General features: G+C 45.4%; 1 protein-coding gene across 2 annotated transcripts in view; it reads right to left on the bottom strand.

Moving 5' to 3' along the window:
* The window catches only part of PRKCB (protein kinase C beta), a 326,799-nt gene that overhangs the window by 168,068 nt on the left and 142,212 nt on the right, over positions 1-16,519 (bottom strand). For both annotated transcript variants that reach the window (XM_045875171.3, XM_045875170.3), the window contains exon 3: positions 16,023-16,105. In XM_045875171.3, coding sequence (XP_045731127.1) covers positions 16,023-16,105 — 83 coding nt within the window. The remainder of the gene's footprint in view (positions 1-16,022; positions 16,106-16,519) is intronic.

Genomic DNA, 16,519 nt, shown 5'->3' with positions numbered 1-16,519 from the left:
CTTCCCTAAGGAGGTGACGCTTGAGCTGTGGTCTGGAGGATAAGTTTCAAGTCAACCAGGGTTCTTAACCCTGGATGCACAGTAAAGTCAATTGGGAGGCTTTGAATCCATCAGAGATTCTGAGTGGTTTGTCTGGGATGGGCCCAGGTACCAGTATGGGGTTCTACAACTCCGCAGATGAATGAGAGGCGCAACCAGGATGGAGCCTCACTGAACTCAGGAGAAGAAGAGCAATAGGAGCCCAGCACAGAAGCAGCATCTGAGTAGGGTGACCCTACAGTTTCTCTTCCAAAGGCGACTCTGTGAGAATGACAGGAATAACAGGCACACAAACCCTTTGGGATTTCAATGCAACAGAATAAGGGGGTCTGTGTATGGGCCAGCATGGCAAAGGAAGAGAGATGTTTGACAACCCTGCTTAGCAGCCACGTCCCACTATCAGCTTTGCCCCAAGAGCAGTTGGAAGCCACCGACATGTTTCCAACAAGGACGATGACATGATCGCATCTGGTTTTTGGAAAGATGACTCCCCTGCAGTGTGGAGGTGACAGAGAGGAAATCAGAACAAGAGGCTACTGGTCCAGGGAGGGGAGATGGAGCCTGGGCTGAGGTCCTGTCTCTGGGGATGGAGAAGAGCGGCTGGCAGCATATCGCGCTGGGTGAGAGCAGGCTCAAGAGCCAGACCAAGTTCAAGTTCAGACTCAGCTTTGTATTAGTCCCGTGACCTGGCAAGTCAGCTAACTTCTCTGTAGGATGGGCGCAGAAAGAGGATCTTTCTCATGGGTGACGTTTCAATGAGTTCGTGCATATAAATCACTTAGAACAGTGGCTGGCATAGGAAAGACATCATATAAATGTTAGCTATAAATACTAGCCAGGGGCTGACAATGGAGAGAACAGGCAGGTAGAGGAAGTCTAGGAACACAGAAGAAGAAGCCCCAGGAAGGGACCATTGCTCAGCAGGATTCTGGAAAATCACAGCTGAAGGGTGGAGAAGAACAAAGACAGACAGTTGCATGAGGAAGGGCTGAGGTGCAGAATTACGGAGCAGAGCCTGGACGGCAAAGCCAGAATTGAAAGCAAAATCGGGTCCAAGATTCTGAGTCAAGCACTTACATAATATGCCAGGCGCTGTGTTAAGCTTTTTGCATACATTACCTTATTTAATACTCACAACTTGTTTGATACAACAGGAAGTAGGCACATTACCATCCTCATCTTGAAAATGTAGAAACAGGGGCACAGCCAGAGTAAGTTACTTATCCACAGTCACAGGGCTAGTACGTAGCAAAGCTGAGCTTTGAACCGAGGCAGGCCGGCTCCAGAGTTCACACTCTTTTTTTTTTTAAGATTTATTTATTTATTTGAGAGAGAGAGAGAGCATGAGCAGGAGGAGCAGAGGGAGAGGGAGAGAGAATCTCAAGCCAACTCCCCGCTGAGCACGGAGCCTGAGGAGAGGTTCGACCCTGAGATCATGACCTGAGCCAAAACCAAGAGTCGGACGCTTAACCGACGGAGCCCCAGAGTCCACACTCTTAACATGCAAGACACAACGTGAGCCTGAAATGTTTCACTCTGCCCTCACTCCCAAACTACCACTAAAAATGCAAGCCCCCCAAAAATGTTTAAAAATAGAAGAACCCATTTCAGCCCAGAAATCAGGGGAAGGTGCTGAGTAAATGCCAAAAACTCTCCAAATGTTTTTCACTATCTGGAAACGGTGAGACTTGAACTGGCCTGGTTCTCCCAATTCAGAAGAATTAGAATAGCAAGGCCTGATGATGAGGGTCGCTGACCAAACACAGGAAGCCAAGGTGAGTCCTGGAAGGCGTCTATGCAAGCCCCTGGCAGCAGAGGCACCTGATAATTATGCAGAGCGATAAATGACCTCTCCCAAAGCCTTCAGGAGAGGTATGGGACTGCCAGAGCCCCGGCCCATCCCACTGGACTTGGAGATTGCTAGAACATAAGAGGGCAGTACGGGGAGCTGCTTCCCTAGGGGGCAGGGTCCAGAGACAGAGCGAAAGGGATGCCCTAGCCAATTTAAAGCTCCACCCAGCCACCAGGGTCAAGGGACCTCTGCATACTTTTAAGGCTCTCTGCCTTCGACTGCTGCTCCCTGCCCATACTCCTCAAAGAAGGCTCAGTTGACCAAATCCACATTTTCTCTTCTCCCTTTAGAAGGAGGGTGGGAGAGACCTTCCACAGACAGTTCCCACCTACAAATGTAGAGGTTTTAACTGGTGATGCACAGCATGAACCCAGTCCCAAAAATGTGCTTAAAATACACTGCAGTTGTCATTCTCAGGTTATCTGTCAACATCTAAATTTAGGAGATTCAGACTTCTCTTGAAAAAATGAAAAAATCTGGACTTTTAAAAAGCAGGAATTTAAAAAAAAAAAAAAACTGGAGCGGGGTAGAGGCTTCTCCTTCCAGAAGGGGTGCACACACACCAGATGAACACTCGCCGTTATCACACATTCGATTCATTTACTTATCTGCCAGCCCCCCATCCCCCGCTGGCTTTGAAGTTGGAAATCCTGATAAATGGAATGGAATGCGTCCTTCCAAAGTCATGTGGGCCACAAACAAAACACTGAGGAAAGTAGAGGAGAAAGGAAAGAGGGTCTACTGGATAATTCTTTTTTTTTTTTTTTTAAAGATTTTATTTATGGGGCGCCTGGGTGGCTCAGTTGGTTAAGTGACTGCCTTCGGCTCAGGTCATGATCCTGGAGTCCCGGGATCGAGTCCCGCATCGGGCTCCCTGCTCGGCAGGGAGTCTGCTTCTCCCTCTGACCCTCCTCCCTCTCATGCTCTCTGTCTCTCATTCTCTCTGTCTCAAATAAATAAATAAAATCTTTAAAAAAAAAAGATTTTATTTATTTATTTGACAGAGAAAAAGAGAGCACAAGTAGGCAGAGTGGCAGGCAGAGGGAGAGGGAGAGGCAGGCTCTCTGCTGAGCAGGGAGCCAGATGTGGGGCTCGACCCCAGGACCCCAGGATCATGACCTAAGCCAAAGGCAGCCGCTTAACCAACTGAGCCACCCAGGCGCCCCAGTCTACTGGATAATTCTATTTGTAGAGACTTCAAAAGAAGGCACACTGTTTTCCACAGCACCTGCACCATTTTGCATCCCACCAACAGTGTGCGAGACCTCCTATTTCTCCACATCTTCGCCGACATGTGTTGTCTTTTGGGTTTGTTTTGATAACAGTGATCCCGACAGGTGTGAGGTGGCATCTCATTGTGGGTTTGATTCACATTTCCTGACCATGACTGACGTTGACCATTTTTTTTTCATGTTATCTGTTGGCCATTTGTGGGTCTTCTCTGGAAAAATGTCTATTCAGGTCCTTAGCCCACTTGGAGGGTCCTCAAAAAATTAAAAACAGATCCACCATACGATCCAGCAGTCCCACTTCTGGGTCTTAATCCAAAAGAAATGAAATCAGGATCTCAAAGGGGTATCTGCACACTATGTTCACTACAGCACTATTCACAATAGCCAAGATGTGGAAGCAGCCTAAATGTCCAACAACAGATGGCTGAATAAAGACAATGTGGTATATACATGCAATGGAATATTATTCAGGCTTTCAAAAAGAAGGAAATACTGCCATGTGGGGCATGGATGAACTGCGAGGACGTGATGTCAATGAACTAAGCCAGACACGGAAAGACCAATACTGCCTAATTCCACTCAGATGAGATGTCTAAAACAGTCAAACTCACAGAATCAAAGACTGGAATGGTGTCTGGCAGATGCTGGGGAGAGGGGGGAAAGGGGGAGTTACCAATCGATGGGCATCAAGTTTCAGTTAAACAATATGAGTAAACTCTAGCTACACAATATTTTGCCTGTGGTCAACAGTACTGTATTGTGCTCTTAAAAGTGTCTTGCTGGGGTGGGGGGCGGGGGGGGGGGGGAGGCCTGCGTGGCGCAGTCAGCTGAGCATCTGACTCCTGGTTTCAGCTCAGGTCATGATCTCAGCGCCATGAGATCAAGCCCCATGTTGGGCTCTGCGCTCAGTGCAGGGTCTGCTTGGGATTCTCTCCCTCTCCCTTCCCCCACGCCCCCCCCCCCCCCGCCGCTTATGTGCTCTTCCTCTCTGTAAATAAATAAATAAATAATAAAATCTTTTATTTAAGTGTGTTAAGAGGGTAGATCTTATATTAAATGTTCTTTCTGAAATATAGTGAAATGAAATAAAGTAAAATGACAATAAATAGTTCAATGGGGGAAAAAAAAAAGCCAGCAAACTACTGCTGGCCTGGGTCGCTGGTCTTATGGAAGGGGTTGGAGGTGGGGGAAGTGGACAGGGACCCAGAAGGGCTTCTGGTTCCAGGGACATGTTTGCTGTGTGGGAATTCATCAAGATGAACACTTTTCATGCCCCATAAACAGTTTTCAAAAACCATGTGACCCTTGCAGACTAAAACCAGCACCCTTAATTCCAAATTCTAAATCCCTAAAGAGAGAATCTGATCGGTCCAGCTTGGGACAGATGTCCACATGCATATGGGCCCCCAAACGGGGCCAAGGCTATAGCATCCCCGAGCTTCGGGGGGTGCATTCTCTGGAAAGGCAGTTCTCAGAGAAGAGGGTTGTCTGCTTCAGTGAGATTTGTCCAGGTGGACAGGGCTGCAGTTATGAGGTAGCTGGAGGTACTGAGTAAGAACACGGCCCTGGGAGCCAGGCTGCCTGGGTTCAAATCCTGGCTCTACCAGTCACTAGTCTTGTGACCTGGGGCAAGTCACTTAGTCTCTGAATGCCCCAGTTTCCTCATCTGTAAAATGGGGATGATAGCAATGGGATTTCTAGAGTGTGAGGAAGAATAAAGAGTTATTCTATGTAAAGTGCTTAAAACAGAATTATACCTATGAATGCTGGCCCTTGGATGTTACTACATTTTAAAAATACTGTATTGAGGGGTGCCTTGCTGGCTCAGTCAGAAGAGCATGCGACTCTTGATCCCAGGATCGTGAGTTCGAGCCTCATGTTGGGTGTAGAGATTACAAAAAAAAAAAAAAAAATTTTTTTTAAAGAAACTTAAAAAAAATAAAATAAAAATACTGCATTTAGAAATCCTAGAATTCGGGGCGCCTGGGTGGCTCAGTCGTTAAGCGTCTGCCTTCGGCTCAGGTCATGATCCCAGGGTCCTGGGATCAAGCCCCGCATCGGGCTCCCTGCTCGGCGGGAAGCCTGCTCCTCCCTCTCCCACTCCCCCTGCTTGTGTTCCCTCTCTCGCTATGTCTCTCTCTGTCAAATAAATAAAATCTTTAAAAAAAAAAAAAGAAAGAAAGAAATCCTAGAATTCCAGGCCACTGGAGGTAGGGGGAGCCATTGGGAATACAAAAGTTAAGAGACAGTAGGAAGACTAGAAATGAGGTCTTTTGACTCCGGGACCTGTGCCTTTCACATCCCTGCCGGCTGCCTCTCTCCAGAGTCATCTACCTTTTGATTTCTCTGCTTCCCCCAAGCCCGCAGCCTCCACGGGCTAAATCTCTGGGAAACTGCCTTTATCAGGCTCTGAGGCCAATCTGCCCCCAACTAAGAGAAGCCAAAATAATTCATAAGACGGGACATCTGCACCTCATTCAAATCACGGCAGCCCTGCCCTTTTCTGCACAGGAGAAAGAGCTCGTTTCTGTTCTCGGGACGCCACGCATCACGGGTTTGCTTCTTCCTCCACAGCATGAAGTGCTGTGTCTTTATGAGAGTGAGACACAAATGGTTATTGAGAACCAATTCTTTCTGCCCTCTCCACGCTACTTCTGCAGGCACTCGGCCAACGGGAGCCCAGGGATCGCGGGGCACTCGCTCCACGGTGGTTGGAAGAAGCACATTTTATCACACCGCCATCGTTGTGTTAGACTCTCCCTCCAACCAGCCCACGGGAGGTGTCTACATATTTCCATTTTGTGGCAGGCAAGATGGATGCATGCCGTGCCAAAAACAAGCCTGGACTTTTGAAATTCACTCCCTAAACTTGAAAGGACCATCTGTGGTTAGAGTATTAGCAAGAATTCGGTGTCAGGTGTGGCACAAAGCCCTTAACGTGGATTAACTCATTTGATCTTCATTTTATCCTCTTTTTACAGATGAGGAAACTGAGGCAGAAGTCCGGTCACAGGCCCAAGAAGATCCAGACAGTGAGTGAGTGGCAGATGCGGTATGCAAGCCCAGCCACTCGGGGCTCAGAGCCACGACATGGTACTGCCTTACCCTGGTTTCCAAACTCAGCGACCCATCAGAATTACCTGAAGGACTTTAAAATACCTATTTCCAGGCTCTTGTCTGTATTTTTTCAGGTGAAGTCTGGTTTTAGCAGGCTCCCCAAAGAATCCTTAAGCACTCAACCTATCTATATTCTGCAAAGCACCATTTAGAAATTGTACTGGTGGTGTGTTGTTTTGATCTGCCAAACCTCTCTGCTTCCTCTTTTTTTTTTGTAGCAATGCCTCATTTTCCCTTTGAAAGTCATCCTACCCACAGTGTTTATTGTGTTTACTCTTGGAGGGAACAATGTAAAGACCCAACCAAGGGCTACTGAGGTAACGTGAACTTGACCAAATAATCTCCCTTCTTCCGGAATGTCAATTTAAAACCGAAGCAACACAAGGACCAAAATCAGATACAGCTGGTCTGATCGTTCCGGTTTTCTTCCAATTCTCTAAAGTGCATCACAGCTTTCCCAATAAATTCCTTTCTAACTCGAGTTAACCAAAGGGGGCTTCCTTTGCACACAACCAAACACCACCAGTGAAAGAGGCACCAATGTGGTAGAAACCCACATCTAGCACATCAACCATGACAACTGATTTCTGCTCCACTGAGATGGGGAGTTAATATCCTTACACAGCAACCCGGTGGTTTGGGCTGCTCTTCTTTAGCCCGAAGAGATGGTCCCCAGTTCTGATTCTGTCCTTTGAAGCTATAGATAAAAAAAAAAATCTATACAACAGCTCTTCGGATATTTAATGACAGCCTAGCCTCGGAGCTAGACAGGCCAACCCTCAGAGCACCTCCAAGCCCCCCTGTAAGGCGTTCTTTTGGCATTTGGTAATACACACTCTGATTACTGAGCACTTCTGTTGTGAAGGCAGAAGTTAGAGACTGCAATGTTACATAACATAAATAGAATGAATCTTCAGCAGAAGGATGCGCTTTCAGATTGAGAGAGGTAATAGATCAGACAGACTGCCTGCCTGTCCTATTTAGACCAAATTACACCTGACGTTATTTATCCTTGAGAGATACAACAGGTCTTCTTTGGTCCAGGTGATGGTGAGATCTTACCATGATGCCAAGAGGGATGCTGAACGCTAACTGTTGCTTCGCCTCCTGGAAGGAGCTAGATAGGCTCAGAGCATCGTCAGAGCTGAACTGCGGTGTGTCCCCTGTTGGTGTTACATGAGACTGAACAACCCAGGCTCTGAGAAGAGTGCAGTACACAGTTGTGTGGCTTTATCTGAGCCAAGAAGCCCAGGCAATGCCATAGGAAGAGGTGGGCCTTCTCTCTGAAAACAGGGATGTTTTACTGCCCCAAATACGGAGGCAGGAAATGGGTAGGGCTGGGACTACCCTCCTTCTCTGGGGCCAGAGAATTGGCCAAGGCTTCTCAGGGGCCAGCATCTTACCAGGGGCATCTGAAGATTCTCATTCGAGGATAAGCTGGCTCCCAGCTGGTGGAAGGCCTTAGGTTTAACCACACCCAGAAGCAACCGCACTTGCTTACAGTTCTATTCAAGCTATCGCTCACATTTGATTTTAACTGAATTAAGTGGGAAGCCAGAGTCCACGCTGGAGGTGAAGTGGCACCCAAAACAAGCAAGACTGGAGAAACCAGTTAAAGAATACCCCAAAGTGATCTCCCAAGCTCTGCAGGCAACAGTCTGGAATCAGACAGTGAGCAGAACAGACAAGTGGCCACCAAAATATGTTGAGAAGATGTGGCCTTTTGTTTTTACATGTGTGTATATTTTTATGTTTTCTGATGTATCACACCATACGCAATGCTTTGTTGTCTGCTTTTTCCACCAACATCTCATGACTATATTCCCGTGTCAATAACATTTTAATTACTCTGGCTTTTTATTGAAGTGTCATTTGCCTATAATAAGGAACAGTTTCGTGAATTTTGAAAAATGCATACACACATATGGGCACCATCCCAACCATGATATAGAACACTTCCAGGTTTTAGCAGGCTGCCCAGATATTGTGACATTTTAATCACTGTGCAGCACTCAAATATGGGTATGCTTTACTTACATAAACCCTAACTGGCAGTCATTTAGGTAGTTTTGAAATTTTTGTTAGTATGAATACTAATGCATTGAATATCACTTTAGCCGAGTAAATTTGCATATCCTTAAATAATTCCTCAGCAAAAAAATTTCTAGAATTGTAATTCTTAGGTCAAAAAGGATTAGGTTTGGTAATTATTAGGTCCAGGAAGTCATTAAGCCTTTTGATAAATATTGGTAATTTTCCCTGGAGAAGGATTATACTGATTTACACACCCACCAGTAATATATTAGAGTACCTTTTTCCTCCTCTTCGAGCTCCTGCGTGTGCTTTTTGCTTGAATCCTATTTCTTTTGATAGTATTACTAAGACCGTGTTTTACATTTATGTGTGTTTTTGCAGTATATCTTTGCCCATTTTATTTTTAAGCTATGTTTTAAGTTTCTCCTACACATTGACTAGAATTATACATTGTTTATCCAATCTGATAGTCTTCAACTTTTCGTGGAGAATTTCAATCCATTTACATTTGTTAGATAACTGATATTATCTGCTGTCACTTCTACCATCTTAATGTATACTTTCCAGAATTCATGATTCCTTGCTGGCTTACTTTTATCTTGGTTCCTATATTTTGTTATATTGACCAAAACTTTGTTATTTTAATTTCCAGATTGTTTCTTTCACATTAAAAAAAAGTCTATTTGAGCCAATGTCTATACCAAGAATTAAATAGCATTAAATATCTTATTTAGCATATGTTAATCTAGACTACTACTAGTCTACTTTTTTTAATTGAAATATGGTTGATACACAGTGTACAGTTTACTTTTTATGCCAACTTTATTTGGTTATGCTGGTAATTGTGATCAAGCTAGCTTATAATAACAAGGTGTGGTAGCTACTGATTTTATCAGCCCATCAAAGCTTCCCACCCCCTCTTCTTATAACACACACTGCTCTCTGAGCCACAGGGATGTCATATGAACCAAGCCTGCTAAACTAGAAGAGTTCATTCTCCCAACAACAAGGGGCCAACCAATCAGAACCCTTCCCTGATTATGAATGCAGAAAGAAAGCCCACTTCCTCCACTGGGATTTCCATTCTCCCATGGGGTCCACCATCACCAAGTTGACAGACATATTTATAGATGTGTCTTGTCTACAGTAGGAGCAGAGGAGGCAAGGACAAACTAGCTGGGGTCCCAGCCCAAAACAGATGACATACTCAATTTAAGAGAGTTTAAGGGAGGCTTCGTAAAAGGACCACTTGTAAAGATACAGGCATGGTGCTGGGAAGCCAGAGGGGATAGTGCAGTAACTGGGGATGAGTAAGAGCCAAGGGACAAGGGCAAAGAGTAGCTCCTGGAACCCAAGGAGAGAACCGTGTAGAGAAAACTGTCTTTAGAGGAGCAGCAACCCTCGGTCAAAGGGTAGAGCCAAGACAACCCCATGATAAATACCCAGCCCACTCTCCCCTCACCTTCCAATCTCCTATTGGTCCCTCCGGGTGGGCCCAACCAGAAGTCAGGGGGTAAAGGGAACCCCAATTGACACAGTCCTTATAGGTCTGTCTCTCAGGGAGAAAACAGAGTGGATTCAGAAGGGCAAATACAACAGCTAACACAGATGATGAGGGCCAATGTGGCAGAATGCAAAATGGCCACAAACTCCTCCAACCTTGAATGCGTCTCTGTAGTAGGACTTTGTAGCTCCTCCTATCAAGAGGTGAGGCCTATTTCTCCACCCCTGAATCTTAGCCACAGTGTGACACAATAAGGCTTGAAAAACACTTACGCTTTGGGGATTTCCCTCTCTGGCTGTGCTTGGAACCCTAGGCCAGTGTGTGGATGTGCCAAGGCCAGCCTGCTAGAGGAAAAGAGACCCCATGGAAGAGAAACAAAATGCCCAAGCCAACAAGCTGCCAACTGGTGGTCACGTTAGTGAAGCTATCCTAGGTGATCCAGCACCAGCCAACTACCTGGCTGACCAGGAACTTGACAGAGCCCAGCAAAGATCAGCCAAATACACCCACATCCGAAGAATCACCCAAGTAGCCCAGAGAATCATGAGAAAAAATAAATGATTGTTGCCTCAAGCTACTAAATTTTGGGATGCTTTGTTACCCAGCAAAGCTGATTGATACAGCTGGTAATGAGAACACACCTTGCAAGTATCACAGCCTCAGTTCCGGTATCTGAGGCCCTCGTCCCTGAAGCTTATTCCATTCCCAATGTCCTTCCCATGAGCCAATCTGTCTTCCTATTGCTAATTTGAGTTGGATTTCTCTCACTTTCAATTTAAAAAAAAATTGTGAAGTTTTACTTTTTCTCTGTAATCTGATACAGTTTAAAATGCACAGAAATCCTTCATTCCTCTTAAGTTTAAGACCATTTACCCACTAAGCCTATAATTTTGGGAGAAGAAAAGTTTCTTGGGCAATGTTCTCATTTCTTTTTTGGTTACTCGCCTATTCTGGTTTCCAATTTCTTCTTGAGACAAAATTGGCAAGTTAGAATTTCCTAGAAAATCATCCATTTCAACCAGATTTTCAAACACATTTTTATACATATTCATACATTATATATATAATATATACGTATTCTTTTTAATATATACATTCTTTTTAAATCTTCTATTTTCCTTTTATTAAATCTTTAACATTTAGCTCATGATTTATCATTTTTAATGTATTTCTTCATAAAGTAAGACTGGATTTAAAAACACAAAAAGAGGGATGCCTGGCTGGCTCAGTTGGAAAAGTATGTGACTCCTGATCTCAGGGTCATGACTTCAAGCCCCACAAGGGTGTAGGGATTACAAAAAAAAAAAAAAAAAAAAAAAAACTTTTATTAAAAATTAAAAAATAAAAACACAAAAGGATATGCTCAACATCAGTGTGCATCATCTTTAACTGCCCTGACCCAGTGATGTAATCAGGAGGACACAGGGCATAAAATGGGTTTTATTCTGCATCTTGACTATAAACAGTAAGAAATCATTGCTAAAACCATAAAATGTTGAAGAAAGTGTCTTTAGACAAAGCAGCTAAGGAATCCTTTTGTAACTTCTGTCCTGCCTGGCACAGAGCCTTTGCTCAACAAAATTAGCTATTATCATTGGCTATTATTCCTTGGCAGGTCACAAGGTAACCTGCATCCCTTCTCAAGTAGGAAGAGACTCATCCAGGGATTAATAATAATTCAGAAACCATTTGCTGAGTGCCTTTTTTTTTTGTGCCAGATACTATTCTGGATGTGGCTCAAGCAGTCTCTCATTGAATATTCACCAAAAAAAAAAAAAAAGAACTATGATTTTAGGTATTATTTTCCTCATTTTAAAGAGATGAACTAAGGATCACAGAACTTAAGTTATTTTCCCAAGATCGCTGGAGGAGTAAGTAAATGAGAGCAATGGAATTTGACACCAAGGTTGTCTGGACCCAAAGTCCAGGCTCTTTTCTCAGACTTGGAGGTTTTGTGTCAAGTCATGGAAATGGAGACAGCAATTACTTCACAAGGGCAGGCTCGGGGTGGAGGACTGACTGTAGAGAATTATGAGTACATTCAAGATTCGGGGATAGAGAGAGCAATCGCCAGGCCCTTAGCTACTTGTATTAAGGGCTTCCTGTGTTGCGAGCACTGTGCTAAGCACTTCACACAATGGTTTCCTAATCCATTTGCTGTTGATGCTGTTGTGTTTGTTGTTAACCCTTTTTCATTTTAAGGATTTTTTAAAAATTATTACAACAAACCTATGTGGTTGGTACTAATATCCTAGTTTACAGAGAAGGAAACTGAGACACAGAGAAGGAAAATGATACACCCAAGGTCCCCCTAATGAGTAACTTGCTGAGACAGGACCTGATCTCAGATATGTCTGACTGTGGAGTTCACAGTCTTAACCACCATTGTCTTTGGACATGATCAAGAAATTGCCTAGCTTCCCATTTGTAGCTGGAGATGGCTAAATCATACAGGAACATGGGGCAGGGCAATAATGAGATGCGTCCTCTTATGAGGTTGGCTATGACTCCCTGAACCACACTAACATCTGCGGATCTTTTATGAAGTCCCATGTGATGGTCCCCAGGAATTCTGTTCTACCACTCAGGTTAAGAGGATCTCAGTAGGTTGATCAGATATTCTCCCCCCACAACCCCCATGAAGAGTGGAGTCTATTTCTTTCCCACCTGAATCTGGGCTTGGTCATTAGACTACTTTGTCCAGTGGGACGTTATCAAACATGGTATGTGTTGGGACATGCTCTCTTGCTCCTCTCGGGGCCCTGAAACCACCATGTGAACAAGCCAGAGCGAGCCAGCTGGAGGATGACAGGTGATGTGGAGGAGAACCAAGGGGCCCAGGCTGATAAGGGGCTCACTGCCAGTCATGTGAGTGGGGCCATCCTAGATCATTCTGCAGACACAGGCGAGAACCCCTTAAATTTGGTGCCCAGGGCAAGTACCCCGCTTGGCTCATCCTAGTTCTGGCCCCAAGAGACAAGTCCCCTTTTCTTATTCTGAGACGATATCTCAGGAGGCTGGGTATGTGGTTAGCATTCTGAGTGCATTCATAGAATGTCATATGTAATGCTTATGGTGGTACCAGAGACTTGGTCTCTCTATAAGGTCCAAGAGAGAGCAGAATTGAGAGTTTCCAACCAGGGGAGACCAAGACCATGCCTGCAGATGACCAGAAGTCAACAGCCAGAAACTCTGCCATATTTTGAGGTCCTCCATTGGCTAATGCCCATATATATATCGTCTATTCCCATTTGCATGGAATGGTTGGGTCAGTGATTGAAGTCACTGGGACAGAGCCTGGTTCATCAAGTTTCCTCAGGTAGCCTGATATGCCATAACGTGGACCTATCTATAGAAGAACACCAACTACACAAAGTTCTACTAATGTCCAGACTATTCCCTGGCTCGGACTGGGCTTAGAATAGCAGACGGGTAGAGGATGGAGCCTAGCACATTCCCTTTGCATAGGTGGAGACTGTGCTTGCCTGCTCCATGAGCTCGCTGCACACCAGTTCCTCCAAGGTCATGCAGGAGGAGGGCATCCCTCCAGGACTGCAGGAGTCTCACCGGCAGCCAAAAGAGAGCCTGGCCAGGTTGGTGAGCAGGTGTGGCCAGATCTTTAATCACGTCTCCAGCCATGGACAGGAAAAGGTCAATGAACTGAGTCAAGCCAGTTGAGGGGTCTGGACCAGTTCATCCTCCTTGGTGCCAGCTGACCTTCTTGGAACTGTGTCCAGAGATAGAATCATTCCAAGTCGGCTGCCAAATCCTATGCATGCTGGCTGCAGGGAGTACCGCATGCCCTTCCCCACCCCCGAAGCAATGAATGGCTGGGCTTCTCCATTCATAGAGACAGGGGTCTCCTACCACTCATGGAGCCTACACATTCTTCGGAAGGCCTGCCAAATGGCAGGCAGAGGGCTCGTTAATTCTTCAGACTTACGTGGTAGCCATCTGTCCTAGCCACCTGCCCAGCATATATTCACTGTTATTCATTATCACTGCCATCATCATCCTCACATATATAGCTCTTGCCATGAACCAGATGCTTTTACAGATACGTATACACTGGACACTCTTAACAAGGTTATAAGATGGGGACTATGACAGAGGGATCTAGGGACAAAGAGATTTAAGTACTTTGTTTTGCCCAAGGTCACACATATCTGAGCCTAGGAATGCTGGCTCCATCCATAATCTATGGTTTTAACCAGTACACTTCTGCTTCTCCAGTTCTCCGAGGGACCATGGCTCCCTGACTCCTAAATCATGGGGTAGCCGCACGGGGGGAGGCACCTAACCAGACCTGGCCAATCAGCATAACCATCCTCTGTGTCTGAAGCCAGTCTACCCTCGGGCTTTTCAGCTTCGGGGACCAAAAGTTTCCCTTTTCACATAAACCAGTTTGAGGGGAGTTTCTGTCTCAGGCAACAGAAAAAGCCAACGAATATAGACCAGATGTAGGAAACGCCAGCCTCTTGGCTGCAGTGTGAGACTCAAGCCTCAGGCTGCAGGAAGCTTCAGAGCTCCATAATGGAGCCAGGCTGCCACCCCAAACTTTCCCGCCTGTTTTCCTGGGGACGAGAGAAGGAACTGCACTAAAAGTGCCAGGAACTGTGAGCTCAGAGAACATGGTGAACAGTCCCATCTTCATCTCTGCAGGCAAGTCTGGAAGGGCTTTCGTGGTTCTGGGCTACTTGGGGTCCTTAAATCCAAGTACCAGGTTCCAAGCAAAGGAACTGCCCTACAAGCTCCAGAGTGTTCGTGTTGCTGCAGTGACAGTTCTGCCCCTGATGTGTAGCGAAGTGGCAGATGACCACATACAGACGGCTGACAACAGTCCTCAAATGCAATGATAGAAGGCAGTCACCACTCACTTCTGGCAAGCTGTCCGCTGTCAGGTCTAAGTGGGTAAGGACAGGTCCAGTAATGAAGACCATGCCAATGGGGAAAATTCTAGGAAGGTGAACCAAAGCAGGAACAAAATAAGAGAACTAGAGGTGACAGATGCTCATCACTGGGCCAAGGGAGGAGTGTGCACGGTGGGAAGTCCTACCAGGGCACTTTCAGCAACGTGTTAAAGAATACCCCAAATGATGAGACTTTACTAAGAGGAGCTTCTTATCTCACAGATGCAGTCTGGGCATAAGAGAACTCACAGCTGGCTCAGCAGCTCAACAGTGTCATCAATGACCCAGGTTCCTTCGACTCTTCCAATCTGTGATGTTCAGGATGCAAGTACATCTCCCTCATTAACCCAAAAGTGCTGCCACAACCCCATCCATTGCATCCTCACACAAAAACACCCAATAGGAAAAAGAAAGGGGTGTCTGCTTTTATCAGAAAGGAAAGTCTTTCCTGGAAGCTCTCCCCAGACTTCCCCCAAGGTCCCACTGAGCAGGACTGGGTCACATGATCGTTCACTAACTACAAGTTAGTGATGCAAGTATCAGGCATTTCCAGCGTGTAGCACAAGAGGCAGCCTCTGCCAGAAAGAAGAGAGTGAGGGCTAGGAATGGCTGTTGAGTAGAGGATCAACAATGTACTCCAAGCTTTGGACAAACTTAAACCAAAGCTTTTGCCATATGCTTATAGAGCCCATGGGGTCATTCACTTAATAGTTTCCTTAAGTCAACTTATCTTTCGTTTAACCTAAATATCTTTATTTAGGTAGGAAATTCTCTATCCCTACCATAAATTCAAAACCATTAGGTACATTTTTCCAATCCATATTAAAATAAGTTCATACTGATTAAAATAAAACTTATTTGCCTGTTTTACCCAGAAGGATCCCCCTTGCCTCACCAATAGTAGCCAGGCTTTGGGATGCATGGTAGCAAGATAAACCCATTTCCCTCCTGATTCTTGGGCCCTGATATCAAGAATTCCCTAACAAAGAGCTGTAAAGTACATCCTAAGGTACCATTCTAACTATCTCTTTAGAGTTGCAGGAACAATTTAGCAGCTCACCAGCACTCTCCATGCCCCAGCCGTAAAGATGAAGGCGTTTAGCAAAACCATAGTAGGGGAACGAGTTGGCTTCGTATACCATCATGCCCCACTCCCAAAATGTTTTGTTTTGTTCTTCCTGTTAAAATGAAAAATGTCTCAGAGGCTGTAAGGACCACCCCATGTCTTGGAATATGAACAGCCCACCTTTTTTTTTTGTCTAAGCGCAGCCATATTTACCCAAAAGGACACACTGACTACAGGTGGATAGAGGGGACCAGTGCCCGTTACTTACATCGGAGGCTGGACCTTTGTCGGCGCCTGGGCAGGAGAAGGTGACAAATTCATGGCACCGTTTGTGCACCACAAAACAGCAGACTGCAAAAGAGAAAACAAGGGTAGGAGGGAGGGAGGGAGGAAAGAAGGGAAGTGGAGAGGAGGCAGAGAGGGAAAAGGGGGGAAAGAGATCATTAAGCCTGGGCTTCACAGCAAGAAAGGTTCTATAGCAAAATGAACAATGGCTTCAGCTCCCCCACCTTGCCCTTTACTGAAACCAAACTGCTACTGCATCTGGCAAATCAGTTAAACTTCTAAAGGTAACTGGGGTTCAAAAGATCACAAATACTCAAAATCACACCACCCCCCAGAAGTTCCCTTCAGTTGTCAGGTCTTGTGCTGGTTTTGAAACAACGTGGTTTCTTAGATCGGGCACCACATGACGTAGTCGGCTTGGGTTTAGGTCCAGAATGCACAAGGAGCACATACATTTAAACACTAGAATCACACTCGGAG

Source organism: Mirounga angustirostris, unplaced genomic scaffold, assembly GCF_029215605.1.
Source record: "Mirounga angustirostris isolate CCGP_5_RB_7025 unplaced genomic scaffold, mMirAng1.0.hap1 SCAF_5, whole genome shotgun sequence".
Classification (NCBI taxonomy): domain Eukaryota; kingdom Metazoa; phylum Chordata; class Mammalia; order Carnivora; family Phocidae; genus Mirounga; species Mirounga angustirostris.
Note: the sequence above shows the minus strand (reverse complement) of the source record. Positions and strands in the feature narration are given on the sequence as shown.